Source organism: Chrysochloris asiatica, unplaced genomic scaffold (assembly GCF_000296735.1).
Source record: "Chrysochloris asiatica unplaced genomic scaffold, ChrAsi1.0 scaffold00004, whole genome shotgun sequence".
NCBI lineage: Eukaryota > Metazoa > Chordata > Mammalia > Afrosoricida > Chrysochloridae > Chrysochloris > Chrysochloris asiatica.
The window spans coordinates 26,323,395-26,350,803 of record NW_006408522.1 but is presented as its reverse complement, the minus strand read 5'-3'; the positions used below and the strand labels follow the sequence as shown (position 1 = coordinate 26,350,803).

Genomic DNA, 27,409 nt, shown 5'->3' with positions numbered 1-27,409 from the left:
CCCCCCCCATAGGGTTTCCGAGGAGCAGCTGGTGGGAACCGTCGACTTTGAAGTTCAAACCAACCTTGCTATCCAGTACTTTATCCTACATCTCCACACCAGGTAGTCTTTGCTGTTGTTAAATGCTGTCAAGTCGGTTACGACTCATAGTAACCCAGACTAGGGTTTCCGAGGAGCTACTGGTAAGCTTGAACATCTGAACTTGCAGTTCAAAACTACCTTGCAGTCCAGCGCATTAATTACAGGGCCACATCAGGACTCTACCATACTTAGTGGTGTAAACTCATTCATGAAGCTACCAGTCTCAAGACCAAAATTATTTTTTCACTAAATATATTCTTACTTCCTGGTGTGGTATGCTGTGGGATACGTGCTGGACTCCCAACCAGCAGCCACTCCTCAGAAACCCTATACAGGGTCGCTATAAGTCAGAACCGACTCGACAGCACTTAACAACAACGCAACTAGAATATGTTTCCCTTTTCTTTCTTCTAAATTTCTATGCTAGTTGTGTTGCTTTGCCTGTGAAATCATTTGTTTGTTGACCAACACTATGTTTTACTATCTGTAAAAAAATGCAGAATGTGGCCGTGGCTCCTGGGTCAGCTGACAGGGTTGCTAATGGAGAAGGGATGCCTGGAGAAGAGCAAACTGAAAACAAGGAAGACGATGATAAGGGCGGTGCTGTGAAGTTTGGATGGGTGAAAGGTGTGCTGGTGAGAAAGCTCCTATGTTTACAAAGATCAGTACTCTATTGGGCTCAGTGATCTTCTAGTGGGCTGTTTAAACAGGGCCTGTACACCATAGAGTTACAAAGTCGCCTGGGGTTTGCCCCAATATCACTTTGCCACTTTAATCTACAGGTAAGATGCATGCTAAATATCTGGGGTGTCATGCTGTTCATCCGCCTCTCTTGGATTGTTGGAGAAGCTGGAATCGGTAAGTGTTTTTCCCCTTCTAAATAATTTCCCATGTAAATTATAGACTCAGCTGAATGTGAGATGAGAGGCATGGAGGTAATTTATACCTGGGCTCTTTTTACTTGGTCTCTTTGACAATATTTGTCAGAGGGAAAAGGTAAAAAATTAACTCCTGTAAGACTGAAATTTTCCAGTTTGTCAACCAGGTGAATGCTCACGTTAATTATTTCAGCTTTGGAGAGTTTAAGTGTAACATTTTTAGATAACAGTACTCATATTTTGGGACACATTGACATTTATCCCTCATTTATCACAAAGCTATTTCCCTTGTGGGTATTGCCAAAAATTACTTAAAGAAAATTACTTGTAGTGAAAATGTGCTCTAATAAAAATGGCGAATTATTGAATGTTTTCCAAAGAACATAATTTTGTTACTTTCAGGTACCAGCAGTAAAGAAAATGAAGGTTAATTTTAAAGTATTGCCAGATACTTATATAAATTTTAAAATAATAGATTAAACAACTAATGCTAATTTTAAAAGCAGGAAATAGAAAATGTTGAAACTCTTGCATCATTATTTAATATTTTCAATACTGTGCCTTATTTAAAGTATTATTTCTCAATACAAGCCTTTTTAAAAATTAGGATACATTAGTAAACTTTATAAACAAATGTATTTTAATTTTATCAACGATTCTTATTTAATATGATAAAGATTACTGATGTTTCATGTTATATCTGTGCATGTGTCTTAGAAAATGCATGCAAGATTCAGATTTGGGGGAAGTCTTTTAAATCATTAGTATCAAGAATATTGATGTTCAGATGTGTTTTCAGTCACTGTTAAGTGCGGTCCAGTCAGTTCTGGCTCATAGGTTTCCAAGGAGGAGCTGATGGGTTTGAACCACTAACCTTGCTATTAGCAGTCCAGTGTTTATCCTACAGAGCTGCACCAGGACCCTTTCAGATGCTACTCTGGAATATATCTCAATTCACATTTAAGAGGTGTTTGGTCATAATTAAGACACTGAGGTGTCACTGTAGTATAGAAACACTACTCTGCGGACTGTAAGGCCAGCACTTCAAACCCACTAGTTACTCTGGGGGAGAAATAAGAGGCTTTTTGCTCCAAAAAAGATTTACAGCCTTAGAAATCCTTAGAGGGTTGCTGTGAGTCTCGACTCAGTGGCCATGGGTTTGGTTGGTCATAATTTATTGCCTGTGCTCCTCAAAACACATTATTCAGAGTCCTGAGAAGACTTAAGAGAGAAAGGGGTAAATTGTAAATGGAAAAACTGGAACCCATTCCCATCATATTTTTCCCATGTTTCGTGTTTGGTGACTGCTGTGTTCCTGACAAAGGGTGGCTTGCCGATTTTATGATGCATATCAAATGAATGCTTACAGCCGCAGGGTCCAAGATAAGTGTATGCTGTTCCATGGAAAATCTGCATCTTAATATTGCCAAGGTTTTGCTCCAGGGTTTCACGCAAAATTAGTTTTTTAAGGGCAGTTTAGTAACTTATTGAGATCATCAAGAGACATTACTTTGTTTGGAGGTGTGAGAGTAGCTAAGGGCGAGAGTAATTCTTTTTAATGCAACTTATTTAACATCCATATGTTTGGGCATAATCTGAACTTTAATCAGATCTTACATTATACTTTTCACAGTCAACCTAGTTTCATACTTACTGCAAAATAATAAAATATGTAGAAGCTTATACTCTATAACCTGTTTATTACTTTTGCAGGTGTTAGTGCTGTGTTATTAGGACCTTTTACTTACGTAGTCAACCATGAAGAAAGTAGTGGCCTACCTTTAAGAATGTCCAGTGATTTTTCTTTTGAATGGAAACTTAAAACAAAATTCTTCTTTTTAATCTTCACAAGGGAGGTTTTCGTGAGTAGTAGAAACTTACTATCACCCCTTCCTCCATTTACCTGGCTGTGCTTGAGCCTGATGCTGAATGGTTAACTGAGTCACCATCTGGGTCCCATTAGGTTCCCTCTATTGAGAAAGGAAAGAAACAGATACAAATATTTTTGTCTTGCTTTTGAGGTAGTCTGGGGAAGAAACCCAAATATATTTTCCAACCTCAATCCTGGGAATAATGCTAGAAGGAAGCTGGGGCCAGGAGTAACAGTAGCTACAGACTAGGGTAGCTATTTGGGGAACATGAGATTAGGCTGCTTGGTTCCCAAAACAAATGGTAGAACGAGCTTATCATGAAGTCGCCTAATTGTCCTTCTCTGTGTGTGTGACCTTGCAGCTGGGCAAGATGGTTTCCAATAAACTTAACCTTCAGGTAGGGAAGAAGGATGTGAAAAATACAGAAAGCGTTATGACCTAAAGCAAGTCGTTTGTTTAGGCTCCATGAGTTTCACATTCTTGTATAAAAATGTAGGGAGTAGAATTCATTCTTTCCCTATCAAATTCTCTGAAGATAAAGGAAAAGGACCTTGCTGAGCAGGCAGGCACAATTTGAGTTCGATCCAGGGGAGTTCTGTAGTCTTCAGACTATGGTGTGCATAAGAATGACCTGGGGCTTTATGGTAGAAAACTGTAGAATCCTGGGATCCAGTCTTAGAGATTTGAATTCTGGAGGACACCTCACTTTAAGTAATCACCCCAGGCATTTCCTGAGAAACTAATGAACCAAATGGTTGCTAAGCTGCCTCTTAACCCTAAACTTCTATGAAGATTGCAAGAGAGAAGCAAACTCCTTGCTGCTTAGAAAACTTTGTTCCAGCATTTCAAATGGAGTCCTGGTGTGATGCCAAAGGCTAAGCACTCAACCGCAAAGTCTGTTTGAACTGCAAGGTCAGTGGTTCAAATTCATCATCCGCTCCTGGAAAACCCTGTACAAGGTCATGTTGGAAACAACATGATGGCGATTAACAACAACAACAACACAGAAATGCATATGATACAAAAGAATAAACTAAAAGTTGTTGAGAAAAGAGACAAAGGGAAGGTAAGAATAGGGAAATAATATAACAGCTTTCCTGCTCTGAGATGTAAACTGCTAGAGGTTAGCTAAACCTTTGACAAGAAAGGTTCCTCAGAACAAAGCCAAGAACAAAATAGTGTGCGGATGCTGAAGAAAGATCACCTTTGGTGGCACAAGGGTATACCCACCTCAGTATTCCTTCATAAGATACAAGGAATGCCGCGAGACTGTGTCTTCCAGCACGTAGCTCTTCGGAGTCTAGAAAGGCACCCCACCCCCCCCAGACTGAAACTCAAAGGGAGCACATGAGCAGGCATGTAAGCTTGCTGATGACCACAGTGGACTACTGGTGAGTGGAAGAGTGGGAAAGGCAGCAGTGAAGACCTGGGGACACCTGAGCTTATGAACAAGGACATAGCCACAGAGGTCTAGAGCTGAGAATGCAGCATCCAGCTGATACGGATAGGGATGGGCAACTTAGACATTGGCTACCTAAAATGAGGGGGCGATAAAGGCATGAAGTGACTAGCTTACACGGTTTTAAGGGGGAGCTTAGTTTAATAGTGTATGGGGAAAGAAAGAGTCCCCACTGAATAGTTTTCATCTTGTCTAGGCTGGTCTGTTTAAAAGAGATGGGGATAAGATTCTTATGATTCAATAATGAGTAACTGTTATCCTGACTAATTGCCACTCTCACAGTTGTAATGGTAGAAGTTTTGTAACAAAAACAGGGGAGTGGTTAATCTTACAGTCCAGAAACAAAGGACCCTACGATGATCAAGGGAGAAGAGCACAAGTGGAAGGCAGGACCTTATCCAGAGAAGCAGCGACACCAGATATGGAGGCAGAGATGGGGACATGGAGAGAGGGTGTAGTGAGGACTCTAGATTCATGGGAAGAGAGGGACTGAGAGCTGGCGGCCAGGAGGCAAACTTGCAGAATGTGTCCTTTGGTGGTATAAATTATTATATATGCCTGAGTATTTAAAAAAAAAAAAGAAAGCTAAAATGAACAGAGAGAAACTTGTAACTGATGATACATGTTGTTGTTGTGAAGTGCCATCGAGTCATTTCTGACCCATAGCAACCCCGTATAGGGTTTCCGAGGAGCAGCTGGTGAGCTTGAACTGCCGACCTTGCAGTTCAAATGGCTTTGCAGTCTGGCGCTTAGCCCACAGCACCACAGATGGTACATAGAGGGGATTATAACCATTGTAATGAAACAAGGTGTATGATTTGTTGAATGTAAAACTGATGATCTGCCCCGAAAACTTTTACTCAATCCACAATAAAAACCTTAAAAAAAAAAAAAAAAGAGTCTAGAGAAACAAAAGTAGTATGGTTCAAGTTTACAGTTGGTGCCCCGCAGTTAACCTCTTCCCCAGTGCACTCCTGCTAGAATCTTTGTATCCTTGGGAACAGTCTCAATCCTATTTCTGTCTGTACCTGCCTTAACTCCCCTTCTCTCAGGGCATGGCTAGAAAGATCATGGCCTCTCTTGACAGGTCACCCTTCTATAATTCTTAGCATAAAAAACTGCCAAGAGCAATTACTGAACATCTACTTCATATAAGGAGCTCTGGTAGCGTAGTGGTTACGAATCAGGCTGCTAACCTCAAGGTCGGCAGTTCGAAACTACCAGTGGTTCCGTGGGAGAAAGATGAGGCTTTCTGCTCCCGTAAAGATTTACAGCTTCAGAAACCCTGTGCAGGGTCACTATGAGTTGGAACCGACTCCATAGTACTCAACAACAACAACAACAAATTCATATAGGATCTGGGCAGTACAGTTAAGTGTCCGACTATTATTAGCCAAAAGGTTGGGGTTTGAATCCAGTCAGAGGCACCTTCAGAGACAGGCCAGATGATTGCTTTTAAAAGGTCATTGCTGTCGACTCGGTTCCAGTTTGTAGTGACCCTGTGTAAGCTTTCTGAGGAGAGGCTGGTGACTTTGAACTGTTGTGCAGGACTGCAAATTCGGTTTGAACCACAAAGTTGGTGGTTCACACTCACCAGCTGCTCCTCAGAAACCCTATGCAGGGTCACTACGGGTCAGTCACTATGGTCAACTCTACAGTTAACAACAACACCTTGTGGCAAACAGACCTTATGGTTGAGAAGCTTATCTTACAGCACCACACCAATACTCCTTAAAAGGTCGTTTTGTTGTTGCTAATCCCAGCGAGTCAGTTCTGACCCATAGCAACCCTGTATAGGCTTGCCAAGGAGCAGCTGGTGAGCTTGAACCAGTGACCTTGTGGTTCAAACTGACTTTTCAGTCCAGCGCATTAGCCCACAGCACCACAACAGGACCCTAAAAAGTCATAGCCTTGAGAAAAAAAAAAAACCTGTGGGGCAATTTCTACTCTGCAGACATTGAGTTGTCATGAATAGTGATAGCTCAGCGGAAACTAGCAACACCACTTTTATGTAGAGCAGTCTACCAAACAGGCCAAGGCCAAAGCATTCTGGGATGGAGCCATGATATGTTCAGTGGCTCTTCAGTCCTCTCCCTCTCCCTTGAGTGCTGCTCTGCCTTTGTTGAAGAGGGTGTCCTCCTGGCTGCTTATTTTCTGAAGCTGAATACAGTCTTGCCTTCTTCTGAATTCTAGACATTACAACTATGTCCCTTTTATGAAGGTCCTTAGCTGGCACAAAACGGAGACCTGGTGGTACAGTAGTTAAGCGCTTGACTGCTTACCCAAAAGAAAGGTCAACCATTGGAACCCACGAGCTTGCTCTGTGGGAGAAAGATGAAGCAGTCTGCTTCAGTGAAGATTTATACCCTTAGAAACACTATTGGGGTGGGGGGGGCGGGTTTCTACTCCATCTTAATAGGGTTGCAATGAATCCGAATAGACTTGACAGTCACAAGTTTCATAGCTAGTGTAAATAGGTATGGTCAAAGGTGATGACTCAAACCTACGCAGTGATACCGAAGAAGAAAGGCTTGATAATCGACTTCTATTGTTAAGTACCATGGAGTTGGTTCCGGATCATAGCAACCCTGCAGAGTGTGAGGAGCAGCTGCTGGGGTTGAACCACCAAACTTTCAGTTAGCAGTCCCACAGTGCTGCATGAGGGCCCCCCAAAAATCTTACAGAGCAGTTCTACTCTGTAACACTCGGGGACATTGTGAGTCGAAATTGACACAATGACAACTAACAACCTTTTGTTATAACTCTGAACTGTCAACTCCTGGAGAGCAGCTGTTGTAATTTCATTTGATCTTTCCTTGCACTTCTTATATTATGTCATACCCAACCAGATGCAGTGAAACCTGTGGGAGCTGGAACTTGATCAGACTGCCTTGGTTTTCCAGGTCTCATAAGTCTTCTGCTTTTGACGGTGTGTTCCTGGTGTGGGGCTGTAGGGTAAACATTGGACTGCTAACCACAAGGTTGGTGATTCAAACCCACCAGCCACGCTTTAGAAACCCTTTACAGGGTTGCTATGAGCCAGAACGGACTTGGCAGCACTTAACAACGACAACAACAATCTTACCAGGTTTCTATCTCTTGTTTTAATGGAAAATATTTGAGTCTTCCTACTTTGACAGTTTCCACTTTACACAGGCTCTTACTTACACAGATGTTACTGTATGTAGAGGAGTCCTGGTGTGGCGCTGTGGTTTAAAGCACTGGATCACAGGGTTGGTTTGAACCACAAGGTCGGTGGTTCAAACTTATCAGCCGTTCCTTGGAAACTCTATACAAGGTGGCTATGGGTCAGAACTGACTCTAAAGCACTTAACAGCAACAACACCAACTGTGTATTGAATGTTTTTAATAGATAATAGTCATTTTGAGAAAGAACTCTGGTGGTATATTGGTTAAGCACTCAGCTGCTAACTAAAAGGTTGGTGGTTCAAACCCACCAGCTACTCCATGGGAGAAAGATGTAGCAATCTGTTTGCATAAAAGCTTACAGCCTTGAAAACCTTATGGGGCAATTCTCCTCTGTCACAAACGGTTGCTATGAGTTGAAATCAATCCGGCAGCATTTTTTAAAAGCTATTTGGGCATTTGTAGATTACCGTGTTCTATGCACTATGCTAGCCACTGAACACTTGCATTCTTTCTATTTCTGTTGCCATTTTTGGCTCGGAATATAAGCAATTTATCAGAGGTCACACAGCCAATAAACTGCGGAGTCTAGTGTAACTCAGTTTGATTCTTTCCACTTTACCCATCTGCCAGATGAAGAGTTTGCTAGATTGTATGTAATTTTTCACCCCTATGCAATCAAATGTGCATAAAAAGATAGTTACCTGGAAGGCTGAACATTTCATTTATAATTATATTAGCAGTGTGGAATTGTATAGACTAGTTATTAGGTTTATAGCTATCTCAAACTTCATAAAAATGAGGTTCGTATTAAATCTTGACCAGCCAAGGTTGTTCTGTTGTGTACAACTTAGCACTGCATAGCTCAGTCTCTAGAGTGTGTTGCATCCTGCTACTACTGTCAGACAGGAAACTAAAACTAAGCACTTGCTCTGGAGTGATTTCCAGACTAACCTGCTACACTCAAATGTGGTTCTATGGTGATGCTTTATGTAAAGGACCTAATGGATTGTTGCACCATTTAATTGCCTTTATTTTTCCTCTCTCCACTGAGGTCTTGGTGTGATTATCATTGGCTTAGCTGTGACAGTGACTGCTATCACTGGTTTATCCACCTCTGCTATTGCCACAAATGGATATGTCAGAGGAGGTAATTAAACTTGTGACCTGCACAATTATTTGTACGGTAAAGGCAACACAAGCTCAAATAGTTCACCACTGACCTTTCTGGAGTGTTTCAAAGGTAATCTGAGTTAGTTCCAGTTGTTTTTTTGTGTGTGTGTCTTTTCCAGGCAAAGAGAGATGCAAGAAAAACGGGGAAGAATTTAACCTTTGTCAGACTCCTAATTTTCTCATTCAGGTTCCTCTAGAGTACAAGAGAAGGTCAAATGCCATGTTTTCTCTTTTCAAAGCCAGGGTAGTGTCTCTCCCAGGACACCAGCATCAGTCAACTTTTCCTTTCCAGAGCTGCAGTTTAGGTTGTGTTTCCATTGTGAAATCGTCCTTCATCATTATGAGTTCTCGGACTTGATCTCTATGTCAGGCATGCCAGTTTCTCCTTAGCCCAAAGGAGCCCCATTGGGAGCCAAGGATTGGATGTGGAAACAAAAATGAAAGTTAGTGTACTTTGCAGCAATAGAGAATACAAGGAAGAGTAGTAAAATATAACCTCTTCTGTCTTTCATTGCTAACAGGTCTTGGAGTTCTCATAATTCTTCTTTCCACCATGGTAACTTCTATTACTGGGTTGTCAACTTCTGCAATAGCAACTAACGGGTTTGTTCGTGGAGGTAAAATCTCTAAGATATCTCATGCCCTCATCATTTGCTACGGGTAGGCAAAAACTTTTTATAAACTTCTCTTTGACGGGAACAAGGAAGTAGCCTGACGTTCTTGAAGGCTGTCTAACTATTTGGATGAAGTGAGTATAGTTCAGTCCCACTGCAGTCAGCACTGGTTGTTTCTAACAAACTTCTCTGGTGGATTTCAGGTCACGATTTCCTGGTGCTGGAATTCCTTGGGTTAGTATTGTATTTTTAAACCTACTCTGCACACCTCTGGCTGGTGTTCCTTTGGAAATGATTCCAGGACAATCACTTCAGTTTTAAAGTTTAGTACATTTCAGGTGTGTCCTAGACTGTCATGGAATGGAGATGTTTAGAACATTACAGGTCCTTCCTGAGGAGGCTGATCCTTCCATGACGAGATTTGGACTGACGTCTCTTCAAGTACTGGCAACTTCTCTCAGTACTGGAGCCAAATGCTTTTCTTGGGGGGTTTTGCAGGTCTCGGAGTCATCATCATTGGCCTGAGTGTGGTAGTGACAACACTAACAGGTATTTCTATGTCTGCTATTTGCACAAATGGAGTAGTAAGAGGAGGTAAGTCCATTAACTTATTTATGATGGGAAGTTTTTGATTATGTAGCAATATCTAGAGTTGATTTTATATTGGAAGTGAAATCTGAATGCAGCTAATTAGTCCCCAAAGTCTCAAAAGAAAAGAAAAAAAAAAAGGAAATGCAAATTTAAATAGTAGGACCAAAGTCTTCTCCACTATAATTAAAAGATTCCCTAGAACTGACTTATTTGACCTATTTCTTGTGATTAAACATGTATATTAAGTGAAGGGTGGTGAACAGGTATCTAATAAGAAGGCATAGTGTATTTCAATAAAATATATAGTTTTCCCCTGCCTTGAATTGAGCTCTTCAGGCTTCCTTCTAATTCCCCTCAACATGTCTTCTCCAGTGGCCCACAGACAATCCCCACTCAGTAAACCACCCCTGTGCCTACCTTCCTCTTGGGGAGATTCACTCCACATCTCCCCCAAGGACCAACGATAGTCACCCAGGAATAGGCAGAAAATGAAATAGGTGAAACTTATAACTGTTCTAATTTCCTTTATTCCCCCCTCACTGCCTTTTTGAGCTACCGCTGTGCCTGTTAATGAGGTCCCCCTACTTGGGGACGTACACACAATCTGACCCACCTTGCATCTCCTGCCCCAATTCCTGTCTTGTCTCTCATTTTGAACAAGCCTAAATTACCGGCTAGCTAATCTGTATAAAAGGGATAATAGAGACCTTTCCTATCCAGATCATTTGTTAACATAGATTTATAGAGAGGATTTTATCCCTTAACTAAAAGGAGTTACTCTAGCAGAAGAAATTCCATTTTGGTAAAAGAACATTTCGGGATGGTTCTACGTACTGGGCAGGGGGCTTCAGAAAAATTGTGGGAAAAATGGAATGAAAAGATAATGGAAATATTTCCATAATTTTTTTAAGCCCTCTTTTCCTTGTCAACTCTGTCTAGCTCTAAAACTAGCTTAGTTTTAGGAGATCATTGATTTACTGGGACAATCAAGGAACCCTGGCAGTGCAGTGGTTACAAGCTTGGCTGTTAACCAAAAGGTCATCTGGTGATCGGTTCACATAAAGATTGTTGTTGCTGTTGTTAAGTACCATACAGTCAGTTCCAACTCATAACGACACTGTAGGGTTTCAAGGAGTGGCTGGTGAGTTTGAACAGCCAACCTTGTGATTCAAATAGCCCTGCGGTCCAGTGTTTATCCTACAGTGCCATAACCGTATGGGACAGTCTGCTCTGTCACATGGCATCACTATGAGTCAAGAGCATCTTGGTTGTACCTAACAACCTCAACAACTGTGATAATCAGGTCTCTGATTATTTTGTTATTCTTTTTCCTTCAGTAATTTGCTTTCCTTCTGAGCTAGTGCAGCCTGTTTCTTTTTCTCATGTGTATAGAAATATACAACCAGGAATAAGACAAAGGAGAAGCAACTGTCCCAAGTCTTCCCTGCTTTTCTTGCTACTTTCAACCTATGACACAATATGATTCTTAACAAGAATCATGCCTTCTTGTGCTAAAATTTTGGAAAGCCAAGACTTATTTGTAGAATAGATAAGGACACAGCATTATACAGATACACTGTTTTATATAGGAAACATATACCAGAAACATACCTCTGTTTTTCTTCCAGAATGGGAAAAAAGGAAGTCAGCACAGCAATGATAAACCACACCCACCTGATTTTCTGCCTAGATATGTCTGCTCTTATACATTTTGCATATAATTTTTTTTTCTTTAGTTGCATTGTTGACTTGAACTCTCAGATTATTACTTTGAAAAGACTGTTTTTATAAATGTGTTGTTTCTCATTTGTAGCATTTGTATACATTAAGTCTCAGGTTTGGATTTTATTAAGTCCGAATACTTCTATTGTAAATTATATATAGAACACAGGAAGGGCTAGGCAATTCATTAAGGTAACATGAGATTCCTAAAATTATTAGAAAGTTGTAATATTAATTATTGACATTGGAATTATTAATATTTCAAATGTTCTCAGAATTTCAATATCATTTGATGACCAAAACTAAACTCCTTAACAATTCTTCAGTGTAAAGCATGTTTATTTCTTCTTTCAGGTGGGGCCTACTATCTTATTTCCAGAAGCTTAGGGCCTGAGTTTGGTGGGTCTATCGGTTTGATCTTTGCTTTTGCCAATGCAGTGGCTGTTGCTATGTACGTGGTAGGATTTGCTGAGACAGTGGTGGATCTTCTTAAGGTAATTAAAAGCTTTTGTGTTTTTTTTTCAGTCAAGCGATATGATTCAGTTCAGCTTGCTTTTTCAGGACACTAGAGGATGTGCGTATGATAAGATGAGAGGAAATGGATTTATTTTAGAATTACACTAATATAGTAAAAGGAACATAGGACTTGGCATCAGAAAATTAGGATTGTGTCTGCCTTGGACATTTACCAGCTGACAGGGTTTGGACCAGGTGTGGTGCTGCGGGTTAATGTGTTGGACTGTAAGGTTGGTTTGAAACACAAGGTAGGCGGTTCAAGCTCACGAGCTGCTCCTTGGAAACCCTATACAGGGTCTCTATGAGTCAGAATCAACTTGACGGCACTTAACAACAACAACAATCTACCTATATGAGCCCTGGTTTCTGAGTCTACAGCAATTGTGATAATAATATCATTCTCTTTTTTAAATACAGAAACATGTTGCTATTGTTAAGTGCCGTCAAGTCAGTTTCAACTCATAGACACCCCCATATAGGTTTTCCGAAGCTATAAATCTTTGCATAAGCAGAAAGCCTCATCTCCCGAGGAGTGGCTGGTGGGCTTGAACTGTTAATCTTGTAATTTCCAGTCCAGTATTTATCCTACAGAGTCCAGTGCTCCCCATAGAAACATAGTACATATCAAATGAAATAATGTCCATGAAATATTTTTAAAATACAAAGCATCAGATAAATAGTAGGGATTATTTATTATCAACAGTAATGATATTGTCATGATTATAGTTTTCTAAAGAGAAAGAAAGGCCAAACATTAGAATAACTTACTACAGAAGACTAGGCATTTCCTAGTTTATATACACAGTCTAGAACGGTTATACCAAGTAGGTTTATTGACTGGTATATGAAATAATTTCTAGTTTTCCTATCATGGGAAGCAGTGACTCAATTCAATTAGCAAAAATACTTATATTTGAAAATTAGACAGTGTATTATGTAACTCAAGTGGTATACTATCTTCAAAAGATGCATCATTTTTTTTTGTGGTTTATTCTTTAATTGAAGAACACTTCTTTTCCAATATTTGTATATTGGAAGCCACTTACTTTTATTCCTCTAGGTTTACCCCTGACACACAAATATAGCAAGTCATTCTTCTGAAACAAACCATAGTATGTGTGTGTATACATACCTTTACTTAGTGTAACAATAGCTTCGAGATCTGTCACTGTAGTAAACACTGAAATTTCCAACCCCACCCTTGACTATCAAAGGTCTGTTATAAAAGAAAAAAGTAATAATAGCTTTCTTATCTTCTCAAGTTTACAATCATTTCTGTTTTCAGCTGTTCTATATGAAGTCCTGGTGTGGCACTGTAGGATAAGCACAGGGCTGCTAACAACAAGGTTGGCAGTTCAGACTCACCAGCTGCTTCTTGGAAACTCTATACAGGGTTGCTATGAGTCAGAACTGACTTGATGGCACTTAACAATATATGACTCTAGACATCAGTGCACACACACACACACACACACACACTATATATATATACGTAAATAGTAATCAAATGTTCACAATAGATTTATTCATAATAGCCAAAAATTGATAACTTAAGTGGCTATTAACTGTGCTATATCGATATAATATATAATACTAAATAATACAAAAGAAGAAGCTACTGTTAAATGAACCATTTGAAGAATCTCAAAAGCATCAGACAAAATGATTTAAAGATACACACAAAAGACTGAATACTTTAATACTCTACTTATATGATATCTTAGAAAACACAAAATTGTAGTAACAGAAAATGTATCAGTGGTTTCAAGAATCAGAGTGGAGAAGGCAAAGTCTTTACTGCAAAAAGGCAAAAAAAACTTAAAAAAACCTTTTTAAGGTAATAAAAATATTTTAAGCCATTGTTGTGGTAGTGTTGGTAGATGATGCACAGCTGTATACATATGGTATACATATTTTTAATAAATTAAATGCTAGGATAAAGGATAAAAACTGGACTGCAAATACATTTTTTAAATAAATGCTACAAGAAGATATACGTGGAAAAAAAAAAAGGCCCTAATCATTTTGGTGTGTTTTGTTCTATTCTGTTACCGCCCCCCACTTCCAGGAGAGTGATTCATTGATGGTGGATCCTACCAATGACATCCGGATAATAGGCTCCATCACAGTCGTGGTTCTTTTAGGAATTTCAGTAGCTGGAATGGAATGGGAAGCAAAGGTGAATTTCTCAGAATGATGTTATCAACAACAGCTGGTCAGGTCCTGAACAAATTACAGTGGAGAGAGAAAAATGGAAGGAACCCTATATTCAAAAAGAATTACAGTTATTACTTGCTATGGTTTAAGAAGTACTGTAATGTGAAGTGGATCACGAAGTCCTCGAAGCATGAGCTTCTGGGCAGTCATGACCCAGCACGTGTCACATGACCACACCTACAACACTTTGCTCTTCTCTGTGCAGTCATCGCAGTGACACAGCCACCAAGGTTGCTGCCACCTTCACACAAAGACCACTTACAGTCACAGCAATGGCCCATGCTGAAAACCCATCTTTCAGTCACACCCCTGCCACCCCTTTCAAACTGACTGTGGGTGCTGACACCCAAAAGAAATGGCAAGCATGTTAGGATGAAAGAAATAGAGACAACAACTGTTTATTATTCTCCTCATAAAACCCAGTATTTCAGGACAAATTTGAGAACATATAGGCCCTGGAGCTAGAGAATAATATCTAAGTTTAACTAGTTGTGGTAAAAAGGAGAGCAAGTTTTCTGCATGATGGGAACCATGGCTTTTGCCTCTTTTGTAACTTGGTACAGTGACGGGTGCAAGACACAGTGACTAGATCTCAAGTGGTCACCAGAAGCCAAAAAGTGACCAATGCCTTTCCCTATATAAGCCATAGGAAACATTGCTTGTTGTTGTTGTTAAGTGCCATCGAGTCGGTTCCGACCCATAGCGACCCTGTACAGGGTTTCCAAGGGTGTAAATCTTTACGGGAGTAGAAAGCCTCATCTTTCTCCCGCGGAGCGGCTGGTAGTTTCGAACCGCTGACCTTACGGTTCGCAGCCCAATTCGTAACCACTACGCTACCAGAGCTCATCTTTACCCCACTACACTCGGACCAGCCAGGAAACATTGCTACATGACATTTATTTATGGACTAGGTAGTCGAACTCAAACAAAAACAAAACTTGATGAAGTGTCTACCAATGTCCAGGCATTCCGCTCATCACTTGGTGTTCAGTTTTCATGAAAACAAACACAATCTCTGACCTTACGGAGCACATAGTCGAGTGGAAGATGAGTAATAAACAGGTACATAAACAAATGTAGATTGGTAAATTGTGATGTGCTATAAAATAAACAGGCCAGAGTATTGATAAAGAAATGATCAGGGGGAAGGGTTTGCTTAGTTTACTCTCTGGTTGTCATTGTTAAGTGCCTTCAAGTAGTTCTGACTTATAACAACCCTGTATTGGAGCTCTGGTAGAGTAGTGGTTACGAATTGGGCTGTGAACCTTAAGGTCAGCGGTTCGAAACTACCAGCCGCTCCGCGGGAGAAAGATGAGGCTTTCTACTCCTGTAAGGATTTACACCCTCGGAAACCCTGTTACAGGGTCGCTATGGGTCGGAACTGACTCAACGGCACTTAACAACAACAATTGGGTTTCCAAGGAGTGGCTGGTGAGCTTGAACCGCTGACCTTGAGATTCAAACTAACCTTGCAGTCTAGCGTATTAACCCACAGCACCACACACAGCACATAACAACAACAACCACACACCAGGAGTCCAGGGCAGCAGTATAGTTTGGTGGGACTAGAGTGTGGTATTTAAATTTGCCAAGGTGTAGTGGGACTTCCTGAATTTGACTCTGATTTATACCTATGTGACCTTAACCTCTCTGCCACTTAGTTTCCTTATCTTTCAAATGTGGATAATAATACTACTTCCTAGGGTTGGTGGTGGCATTTACTTGAAAGACTATAGGTAATATTTTAAATTAGAATCTATATTATAAGCCTTCACTGAGCCTTGTTGCAGTTAAATACCGTTGAGTAGGTTCCAATTCAGTGACCTTGTATAGTTTCTGAGCCTGTAAATTTTTGCAAGAGCAGAAAGCCGTATCTTTCTCTTAAAGAGCTGTTGGTGCATTCAAACCACCACCCTTGTAGTTAGCAGTTCAGTGTTTATCCATAGCTATTAATATTTAGATTAGCTCATAAAGAAAGGCCTCTCTGAGGACGTAACAGAGATGTCAAGAATACGGAAGGCAATAGTTGTGCAAAAAGCAGGGAGAAATGCATTTTAGACAAAAGGAACAGCACCATGGAGTGTCAAAGCAGTAAACATCTTGGCACGTTGCACATATTGAAGAAAGATCGCTAGCATGGTCAACACTGCAGACTTCTTGTGCTGGACACACACTAGCAGCCTAACATCACATGTACTGGGCACACCCTTGGAGTTCAGTGACTCATTCTGTGTTCTCATACCCCTTTCTTCAGTTGAAGGAAGAACCCATAGGTACTTTGCCCAAAAAAGAACTCGACTCTGTAAGTTTTAAAACTTTGGATTCCATTTACATTCCTGAGGTCCCTGTGGTAGTTGCCCACCCACTGCTTGAAATGTTCTTAAATGTCACTTGCTAGTACCTAAGCACATGCGCCCATTGAAAATGCAATATCTGCACCCACATAGAATGAGACTTATTAAAATGCCATCCTATATAGATATTCTTATTACCTACTTTGGATACCAGAATCTAAACTGGAATAATGAAAGGTTTTCTCAAGTAGACATGTATAATTTTTTATAATTAGATGACAATTTGATAAGTAAATCTAACCTGGCAACCTTTTATTTTGCTCTTGCAGGCTCAAGTGATTCTTCTAATCATTCTTCTTATTGCTATTGTAAATTTCTTCATTGGAACTGTAATTCCATCCAACCATGAGAAGAAATCGAGGGGCTTCTTTAATTACCAAGGTAACTGTGAAAAATTGTTTGCTTTACAATGAATGATTCCATTGTTTCTCATAACCCCTACCTTAAAGTCATCCAGGGAATAGCATGGACTTCCATGCAAGTTGAGACCCAGGGTTGGGTGTCAATCCTGCCACTGACCTGCTGAACCTAACTTATTTTTATCTTAGAATTCTCCTGCTAAAGTGTGGGTGATAATAATACCTTCCTGAGGGAATTTTGAGCATCAAATAAGATAATGGCTATTAAAGCCCTTTGTAAGCCTTCAAGTGCTAGACAAATTGTTGTCGCTGTCAAATAGTAGAAATAAAGAGTGGATGCAGGGAAGGGTGCATAGCTTGAAAAATTTGTTCAATCATTGCAGCTAAAGTCATTTTTATTCTTTCTGCTAGGTTTTTGTTGTTGTTGTTCCTTTCTTTCTTATAGCATTGCCTAGTTAAGCATCACTGTCAAGTTTTCAAGCACAAAAGACTGAAAATTACGTAATGCAGCATATTGTGGTAACTTCAATGCAGGAACATCGGCTTCTTTCTCTTCCGTTTTACCCACTTATCCAATCCTTCCCAGCTCTATTCTCTAGTGTTTTTAAGAGTCCACTTGTTGAGCTTACATTTAATAATCCTCTTCATGATTTACTCATTTGTCAGTATTTGTTTCCTTTTTATATCACATCATCTCTTTCTTCTTCATTCTTTTTTAAAAGTGTCCTCCAATTGCATGTTAATATCTTTTTGCTTTATGTTCTTCTCCCTCTTTCCAACACTTGCTATAGTTTTTTTTCTGATCTCTTAAACATTCTTTCCTTATTTGGCATCTCAGATTCTTTAACTCATATCTGTCTTCCTTTTCTTTTCTTTCTTCCTGTTCTCTTCTGTTTTTCTTCTAGATTGTTTCCTTTCACCTAAGTAATATGGTGGCAACCAGCAGTTTAAGAAAGGAGCTTTGGTTGTTGTTGTTGTTGTTAAGTGCCATCGAGTCGGTTCCGACCCATAGCGACCCTGTACAGGGTTTCCGAGGGTGTAAATCCTTACAGGAGTAGAAAGCCTCATCTTTCTCCCGCAGAGCAGCTGGTAGTTTCAAACCGCTGACCTTAAGGTTCGCGTAGTGGTTATGAGTCGGGATGCTAATGTCATGGTCAGCAGTTTGAAACTATCAACTGTTCCGCAGGAGAAGGATGAGGCTTTCTGCTCCCGTAAACCCTGTATAGGGTCTCCATGATTCGGAACTGACTCCACAGCACACTACCACCACCAGCAGTTTGAGAACTAACCTGCATTATTTTACAACCAAATCACCTCATTATAATATTCCCTGATTCATAAGAATTTGGTAATAGGATCTCAGATCCAGTTTCTGGGTCCAGGGTGAGTTTGGGGGGAAGCTGAGTAACATAAGCAACAAACTTTTAAGGCATTCCTCACCCAGAAATTTCTCTTATGATTAGAAAAACAAATAGTAAAACAGTGTGAGAGAATGTGGGGAGAGGAGAGGGGAGGAAAAGAAGCATGTGTTTGGTATATTTGTGAGTATGTCAGCATAGTCTTGAGAGAATTCTCTATCAAAGATTATGGATTTATTTATTTAGAGCTGGTGCGTTGTGGTATGATAAGCACTGGAAGGATGGTGGTTCAAAGCCACCTTCAGTTCCCTGGAATATTCCTTATACAGAGTTGCTATGAGTTGAACTGACTCCATGGCCCTTAGCAACATCAAAAACATGTCCTATTGTGGTGGTTGTGTGCCATCAACTCATAGCAACTTTTGACTCACAGCAACCCTGTATAGGGTTTCTGAGGCTTTAAATGTTTGAGGGAGCAGACAGCTTCATGTTTCTCCTGTGGAGTGGCTAGTGGGCTCAAACCAGCAACCTTGTGGTTTGCAGTCCAGTGTGTATCTTACTAAGCTCCCAAAACATGTCCTAGAGAACTAAAGTCTTATGATTTCTCTTTTAACTGTAGGCAGATATTCACATGATGTTCATCAGATGTGCACCAAGACCTCCAGTTCATTCCATTTAGAATACAGGGACACATTTGTATTTAAGATTATAGAAGCTAATGCTTACTTTTTTTCCTGTGAAGAAAATCTACACCTGATTTTCTCATTGTTTGTATTGCAGCATCAATATTTGCAGAAAACTTTGGACCAAGTTTCACAAAGGGAGAGGGCTTCTTCTCTGTCTTTGCCATTTTTTTCCCAGCAGCCACTGGGATCTTAGCTGGTGCCAACATCTCAGGAGACTTGGAGGTATGTGGTTTCCTCCACTTTGGTGTCCTGGCCATGGGGTTGATGAGCAGCGCAAGTTGCTATAGAGACTGAAAGTGATCGTGTTTCTCAACTTATTTCTCAACTACAATCACTTATTGCTGTGGTTAGGTTCCAAAGACGAGGCCATTATGCAAAAGAAAAGGTGTTATGCAAAAATGGAGGATGACCATGTCAGGTAACAAAATGGAAGGTGATGACATCATAACAAAACTGCCAAACCACTTGCCCAGACAAGTTGACACATAGCCTTAACATCACAATCCATGTTACTCTAACCTAGCACCTTGGCATTCATTACTCCAAAAATAGTTGCATAGTAGATTTTCCACTATTGTCAGAAATGTGAAATGTGGATAACAAGATGTAAGTGATGTATAAGTGGATAAGATTTTTGCAAGATTTTCTGTTCATAAAAATAAGTTCTCATTTTTAATGGCAAATTTAAGTATTAATGGCCTATTCCAGATAGTTCTTCCAAAAATCTTATTCAGTGATATCAGAAGAGCAAAGTGTATTGCCAATGTGTCATATTTCCAACATAATGAGAATAGTTCAGTGAAAAACATGTCAATTCTATGCCATCTCTCTTAAACACAAAGAGTGCGTGCAACATTTAGAAAAAATACCCCCCTCAAATGTCACTTCATCACTGAATACCTTGCCATTAAGCTAATAGATATTTATAAAGGACTTCACTTACAATGCTCTGTGTTAAGAACTGTAAAGAACATCATATTAGTTAAAATATTGCTTCCTTCTAGAGAAAAAGTAAAGGGTTTCAGAAAGGGAGACACTCAGTTGAGATTTCAAGTGGTGAATAAGAACTTATCAAAAAAGAAGGGCACTTGGAACAGAAGGAATAGGATGTAAGACGTCACTGCTAATGGGAAGTACGTTATGTAAGGAATGTGGTATGCAAGTAAAATCTTTTCATCAACATGTAATTAGCATATTCACAAAAAATGATCTATATGTCCTAGGAATTTTGGGAGTAATCAAAGAATTATAGGAAATCATCTGTCTAAAAAGACAAGAATTAAAAATTTCCTTCCCTCAAGAGAAGTGTTAGTAGGAGTTAGGATTACCAAATTAATAAATAATTTTATTTATTTATCAGAACAGACTGAAAATTATCTGATTTGGGTATTTATATGAAAAGAAAGTGCAGAGGATGGCCTATCAGGATTTCCAGGGTCATTATGATCACGGTATTGTTATAAAAAGTTGTCATCTTTCCGTTTAAAAATACTTTGGTGATTTTACAATTGAACTTAACTTTGAACAAATACAGAACTTGATGTTTTTAAGTTGAACTCAGTGGTTCTTTAAACTATAGATAATGGAGTTTGGACACAGTCCCCAAAGTAGGCAGAGGCACTAAGGAGGTTAGATCAGGGAGTAATTTGATTAGATATGTTTTCAGAGAGAGCTTTCTAGCAGCCTGTGAAGGATGGATTAGAGAGTGGAGGACGATAGGAAGGGAGACTGGAGGCAAAAGATCAGTTAAAGAATATCATAACAGACAAGACAGAGAGGACAGGGACCTGAATTAAGGCCATGGCAAGAGCAACGGATCACAGGGGTCAGTGAAGATAGAGAGTTAAGAGAAGAAAAAGAAAGGCTGCTTTTTACTATGACTGGAAGTAAGAAAATATATATTACAATCCAGTGTGCACATATAAAGGTTTTCCCAAACAACACTTTATTACAAGTGATGCCTTCTAATATTTTCACACCAGCTCCATGCTATGGTATTTTTTGAATGTTGATTGCAATCTAATACATTGATTTCATATGGTAGTAGATGAAGAAAATGAATTCAGATTTGGCTAGTGAGATTAAAGTGGCAGAGGGACATCAGCATGAAGCTTTTTGTGAGTAGCTAGATTTATGAGTGTGGAGTTCTGGAATGGGGGCTAGATCAGGAATGGAAGCCATGGACATGGATGAACTTATCCAGGTGTGTGCAAGAGAGAGAGTAGACCAAGCTTTCACCAGGGAACACATGCATTTGAAGTATTAATGGTAGAAAAGGAGTCCTTGAAGAAGCAAGTGAAAGAACCATCTAAGAGATAGGGGTAACCAGGGAGCTCTGATCGTGTAGTGGTTACAAGTTGGACTGCTAACCTCACGGTCATCAGTTCAAAACTACTAGCCATTCCATGGGAGAAAGATGAAGCTTTCTGCTCCCATAAAGAATTACAGCCTCAGAAACCCTATGCCGGTTGCTCTGAGTCAGAACTGACTGTACAGCACACTAACATCGACACCAAGAGTGAGTGAGAAAGTGAAGAAAGGAAGATGCTTTAGGAATAATTAACATGACCAAAAGGCATAGTGGTCAAGCATGTTAAGGACTGAGAAGTGTCCAAAGTTAGGAAATGCAGAATGCTTTCAGTACTTATAGATATTATTTCTGTAGAGATAACCAACCCATGATAGATTCAGTTCAGTTTAATAAATACTGAGGGTTATGCAAGACCCATGCTCATGGACTCAAAATCTTTCCCAAAGTAGCATTTCAGGCTACTACTGATAGTCAACAAAATTGGAACAAAATGATGTTACAAATTCTGAATTTTCTATTAGCTAACACCTATACTTTGTTGCTGTTGTTATTAGGTGCTGTCGAGTCTGTTCTGACTCACAACAACACTGTGTAGGATTTACGGGGCTGAATCTATGGGAGCAGAAAGCCTCATCTTTCTCCCATGAAGCAGCTGGTGGATTTGAACTGCTTATCTTTTGATTAGTAGTTCAATGCTTATCCTACAAGAGCCACCAGTGTGCCTTAATAATTCCCATACTTGTTGGTGTTAAGTGCCACGGAGTTGGTTCCAACTCATAGTGAGCCTATGTAGGGTTTTCATTTCATGGCTGGTAGGTTTGAACTGCCAACCTTGTGGTTAGCAGTCCAGTGCTTATCCTATAGCATCACACCAGGACTCACAAGCATGTAAATATGTACCTGGAGATGATCTGGGAACCACTCAGATCCAACAAAGAGAGTTAAGGCATGGTCTGAATGCAAGGTTAGGATATGAATGTAGTTGTCATACCCCAAACACAGCAATCTATTACATTGCCTGTAATGTGTCTTAAGAAAAACATAATATTTAATGAAAAAAGAGATGGAATGAAAACTACGAATAAGAATTTGTTAAAGTCTTGTGCCCTGTTTAAGGAAAATGTAGCCAGACCAGATAATGTGGAAAATGGTTATACATTAATGTATAGGCATTCTAATTTATTGGGATGAAGTTAGGTTCTCATGTAAATTCTAGTTAAGCAAGCCATGTTGGAGTTTGTAGCTTGTAGTTCTGAAAATAATTTTTTGTGCTTTACGTACAAGACTGCCTTCCATCTTCACACTTCTTAACCTTTAAATATGTTTTGTTTCTTCTCATTTGAATCAATTCTTCACATTTCATTCTAATCCAAAGAAGTCCTGAATCAATATTGCAATCAAAATAAGCAATTTTGAAATGCAGCATCCATTGGGGGATCTAGTGGGGTCCACTTCATCCACAATTACCTTCAGTCTTCCACGTACTGCTCAATTGCACACACCTACCTCACTCACTTTTTAGAGCCAGTAGTTTGGAAAGAAGAGTTTAAGTAGATATGCAGCAGAACAAAACTTGTCTGCAGGTATTTTTTAAAAGAGAAGGAAGGAATTTGTGATCAAACAGTGGCATCCTGGGGAGTGGACTTAGCCCCACGTAGAGATAGTTTCACTGTCTGACTGAGTCTCCGTTCACTGTGAGTTGACCTGTTTTGATGGCCTTGATCAGCAGATTTTAAGTTTTAAAATGTTCAACTTTTGTTTGACTACATTGATTGCTTATTTGTATTGATGAGGCTCATGCCTTCCAATGCGAGGACTAAAGCCTACGGAGATTGTGCATCTCTCAATTCAATATTTATTGATTCCTACAATATGCCAGGCACTGTCCTGTATAAGCAATGAATGCATTAAAATCTCTTCTTAATAATCCCTGTTAAATTGAACAGAATTCTTTAGAACACTTATGCTCCTTGGGAATTGATTATGAGATGACTTATTCCTCAAAGAGGATATAAAATGATGTATTATATGTGATATGAGCTCAACTTGGTGAATGTATATACATCTATAAGCAAGAAAAAAGAAAAGAAATTTTCTAATATGAGTTTGAATTTATGCCTGCTTATGGAAATTAAATATCTTCCATTGCAGCCATTCCTGAGATAGTTTCCAAATTTGGAATTAGAGGGATTAGAGAATTTAGTAGATTATCCTTTTTGCTCAATCAATAGTAATTTTTTAAAGGCATCCTAACTTAATACTGAGGTGGCTTGTGAGTTGCTGTGATTCTGGAAGCTATGCCAACAGTATTTTAAATACCAGCAGGGTCACCCATGGTGGACAGGTTTCAGATGAACTTCTAGATGAAGACAGACTAGGAAGAAGGAGTGATGAACTACTTCCGAACATTTAGTCATTGAAAACCTTATGAATAGCAGAGAAACACTGTCAGATATAGTGCCGGAAAATGAGCCCCTCAGGTTGGAAGGCACTCAAAATGAGACTGGGGAAGAGCTGCCTCCTCTAAGTAGAGTTGACCGTGATGATGCGAATGGAATAAAGCCTGTGTGAGTAAAGCCCACAGGACCTTGATTTGCTGATGGGGCACAACTCAAAATGAAGAGAAACAGTTGTAAATTGGCCAAGTGGCAGCATCAATGGGCTCAAACGTGGCAATAGTGAGGCTGGCCCAGGATTGGGCAGTGTTTCGTTTTGCTGTGCAAAAGGTCGCTATGGGTCAGTACTGACTTGATGGCCCTAACAACAACAAATTCAATAGAAACAAATGCACACATACACAAACCCCATCAATGTGTTACGTAATGTTTGTACATTTCCCCCTAATTCTTTGTTTTTTCCCCTCTGTAGTATAATTTTTTTTAAAAGTTTTCATTGTGAATTATGTGTTAGTTTACATGGGAGAACATTATCTTAACATTCATCCTATCGTATTTCATTTCATTGCAATGATTACAATCCTCTGCACGCATCATCAAACACCCAAAGGGTACACCCCGCATGCCTGCCATCCTGCCGCCAGCACACAGCCCCTCTCCCTCCATGAGTCCAGAGTCCCCAGCTGCTCCTTCTCTCCACGTCGTCTCTGCCTCCATACCTGGTGTCACTGCTTCCCCAGACAGTGTCCTGCACTTTGCTTTTTCTCCCTTGATGGTTCCAGAGATCTTCCCCTAATTCTTTAAGGTTTCATACATCTGCATGAATGAAATTCATAGGAGATGGAGTTATTGTTAAGTGTGTGTAGTTGCTTCCAAAGGAGCTCTGGTAGCATAGTGGTTATGAATTGGGCTGCAAACCGCAAGGTCAGCAGTTCGAAACTACCAGCTGTTCCATGGGAGAAAGATGAGGCTTTCTGCTCCTGTAAAGATTTACAGCCTCAGAAACCCTGTATAGGGTCGCTATGAGTCAGAACCGACTCCATGACAAATAGCAACAACAACAGTTGGTTCCAATGCAAAGTGTCCCTGTATGGAGTGTCTGAAGCTGTAAATCTTCACTGGGCTAAAAGCCTCATCTTTCTCCTGCAGAGTAGTTGGTGGGCTTGAACTGTTGATCTAGTGATTAGCTTGTAATTAGCAGTCCAGTGCTTATCCTACCGCATCACCAGGGCTTCTTAAGGAAGGGGAAGGTTTAATAAATAAACTAAGTAGCGTACTTGTCTATAAAGTCTTCTTCGGATCTCCCACTCAGTGCAAAGTTTTACAGACTTCATTCTTCACATGAAACACCTTGTCATCTGTGAATAACCCTGGCTCTCCACATTGCCATTGGCCTTATCTTTTCCTTAGAACTAACCTCAGGAAGGGTAGCCTACATGTTTGAAAATGGAGAAACAACTCCAAGTGCTCTGTTTCCTATCCCACCCTCTCTTCTACCTCCAAAGGATCCCCAAGATGCCATTCCCAGAGGGACCATGCTGGCTATTTTCATCACCACCGTTGCCTACATAGGAGTGGCCATTTGTGTAGGTAAGTTACACGTGGTTTGAGATGTCTGAATGGCAGGAGGTTCAGTTCTTCCTTCCCTGTGGTCTTTCAATGGAACATAGGAGAGTTTTTTGTGTTTGTTTTAAAGGCAACTCTATAAGTTCTTTTTTTGGTACCTTAATTTATGGTTCATAGATTCTAAAGACCTGGTGTGGCACTGTAGGATAAGAACTGGAGCGCAAAGTTGGTTTGAACAGCAAAGGTTGGCAGTTCAGACTCACCAGTGGCTCCTCAGAAACTCTGTATACGGTCTCTATGAGTCTGAACTGATTCGACAGCACTTAACAGCAACAACAACATACCCTAGAGAGGTTCACTGGTGGCATTGTGGGTTATGCGTTGGGCTGCTAACCACAAAGTCAGCAGTTCAAATTCACCAGCTGCGACCAGAGAATGATTTAGTCTCGCAAACCTTCACATGGTCACTGTGAGTCAGAATCTACTTGATGTCAGTTAGTATACTCTAGAGAGGAGCGCTGGAGGCGCTGGAGGCTAAGCATTGGGCTTTAGCCACAAGATCAGCAGTTCAAACCTACCAGTCACCCCACAGGAGAAAGATGAGGGTTTCTGCTCCTGTAAAGATTCACAACCTCAGAAACCCTTTGCACAGCCCCTATGAGTCAGAATCAACTCAGTGGTAGCTAACAACAACAACAACCTACTCTAGAGCAGGGGTGGGGAGTGTCCGGTCCTCAGGCTATAGAAGGCCCATGAAATCATGGGGTCTGGCCCTGCCAAGGCAACCACAGTTTCAGTCATCACATTGTTGTTGTTAAGTGCCATTGAGTCAATTCCGACCCATAGCGACTCTGTATAGGGTTTCTGAGGAGCAGCTGGTGAGCTTGAACCACCAACCTTGCAGTTCAAACAACTTTGCAGTCTGATTCATTAGCCCACAGCACCACACCAGGACTAGGGATGAATTAATTAAATGTTTAACCAAATATGTTGTTGTTGTTAAGTGCCATCGAGTCAGGTCCGACCCATAGCGACCCTGTACAGGGTTTCCAAGGGTGTAAATCTTTACGGGAGTAGAAAGCCTCATCTTTCTCCCGCGGAGTGGCTGGTAGTTTCGAACCGCTGACCTTAAGGTTCGCAGCCCGATTCGTAACCACTACGCTACCAGAGCTTAGCAGGCTAATTTTCTTTTTTTTTTTAAATTGGCTCTAATGACTCTTTTTTTTTTTTTTTTTTGGTCATTCAACAGTATTTGCTTCTATTTCCTATGTTGTTGTTGTTTTGGGGGGTTTTACACAAAAACACTCAGGAATATATAATCATTTAAACAACCAAAGGGTACATTCTGCAAATTGGCCTCCTGGCTACCAGCACACAGCCTTTCTCTTTCCATAAATCCAGAGTCCTCAGCTGCTCTATCTCTTCATGTCCTCATCTTTGCTACCTGGTCCAGCAGTGAACAGTGTCTTCTCAGTTATAGTAATAAAAGTCCTGTTGATTCACTTTTATTTTTTTAAAGTTTTTATTGTGAATTGAGTAATAGTTTACATGGGAGAACATCGGTTTTACACCCATCGTTTCATTGCAATGATTACAATCTGTGCATCATCACTCATCAGTATTTTTGCTTCTATTCCCTCTGGTTTTTGTTTTTTTTGTTTTTTTGGGGGGTATGTACACAAAAGCACTCAGGAATATATAATCATTTAAGCAACCAAAGGGCACATTCTGCAAGCCTGCATCCTGACTGCCAGCACCTGGCCACCAGCACATAGCCTTTCTCTTTCCATGAGTCTAGAGTCTTCAGCTGCTGTTTCTCTCCATGCCCTCATTTCTGCCTCCATCTCTTGTGCTGCTGCTTCTCTGGAAAGGGTCCCACATTCTGCTTATGCCCTTCTTCCTTGATGGTTCTAGGGTTCTCTGTTCCTGAGTTCAGATTAACTACTCCTCCCTTTTTGTTACAAAACGTCTACCTTTACAGTCATGACTGTAGCAATTAGTCATAATAATAATAATTCACTATTGAATTGTAAGAATCTTATCCCCATCTCCTTTCACCAGACCCAGTCTAGACAAGATGAAAACTATTCAGTGGGGATTCTACCTTCTC

General features: G+C 40.2%; 1 protein-coding gene across 2 annotated transcripts in view; it reads left to right on the top strand.

The window, feature by feature from the left end:
- Positions 1-27,409, top strand: part of SLC12A1 (solute carrier family 12 (sodium/potassium/chloride transporter), member 1) — a 138,952-nt gene that overhangs the window by 22,071 nt on the left and 89,472 nt on the right. Inside the window, exons 3-10 of one of the 2 annotated variants that reach the window (XM_006831681.1) lie at positions 582-716; positions 864-939; positions 9,722-9,817; positions 11,891-12,030; positions 14,121-14,231; positions 16,893-17,004; positions 19,121-19,248; positions 25,239-25,323. In XM_006831681.1, the coding sequence (XP_006831744.1) occupies positions 582-716; positions 864-939; positions 9,722-9,817; positions 11,891-12,030; positions 14,121-14,231; positions 16,893-17,004; positions 19,121-19,248; positions 25,239-25,323 (883 nt within the window). Of the gene's footprint in view, positions 1-581; positions 717-863; positions 940-9,130; positions 9,227-9,721; positions 9,818-11,890; positions 12,031-14,120; positions 14,232-16,892; positions 17,005-19,120; positions 19,249-25,238; positions 25,324-27,409 lie in introns of both variants that reach the window. The other variant, XM_006831680.1, reaches the window with a different exon arrangement.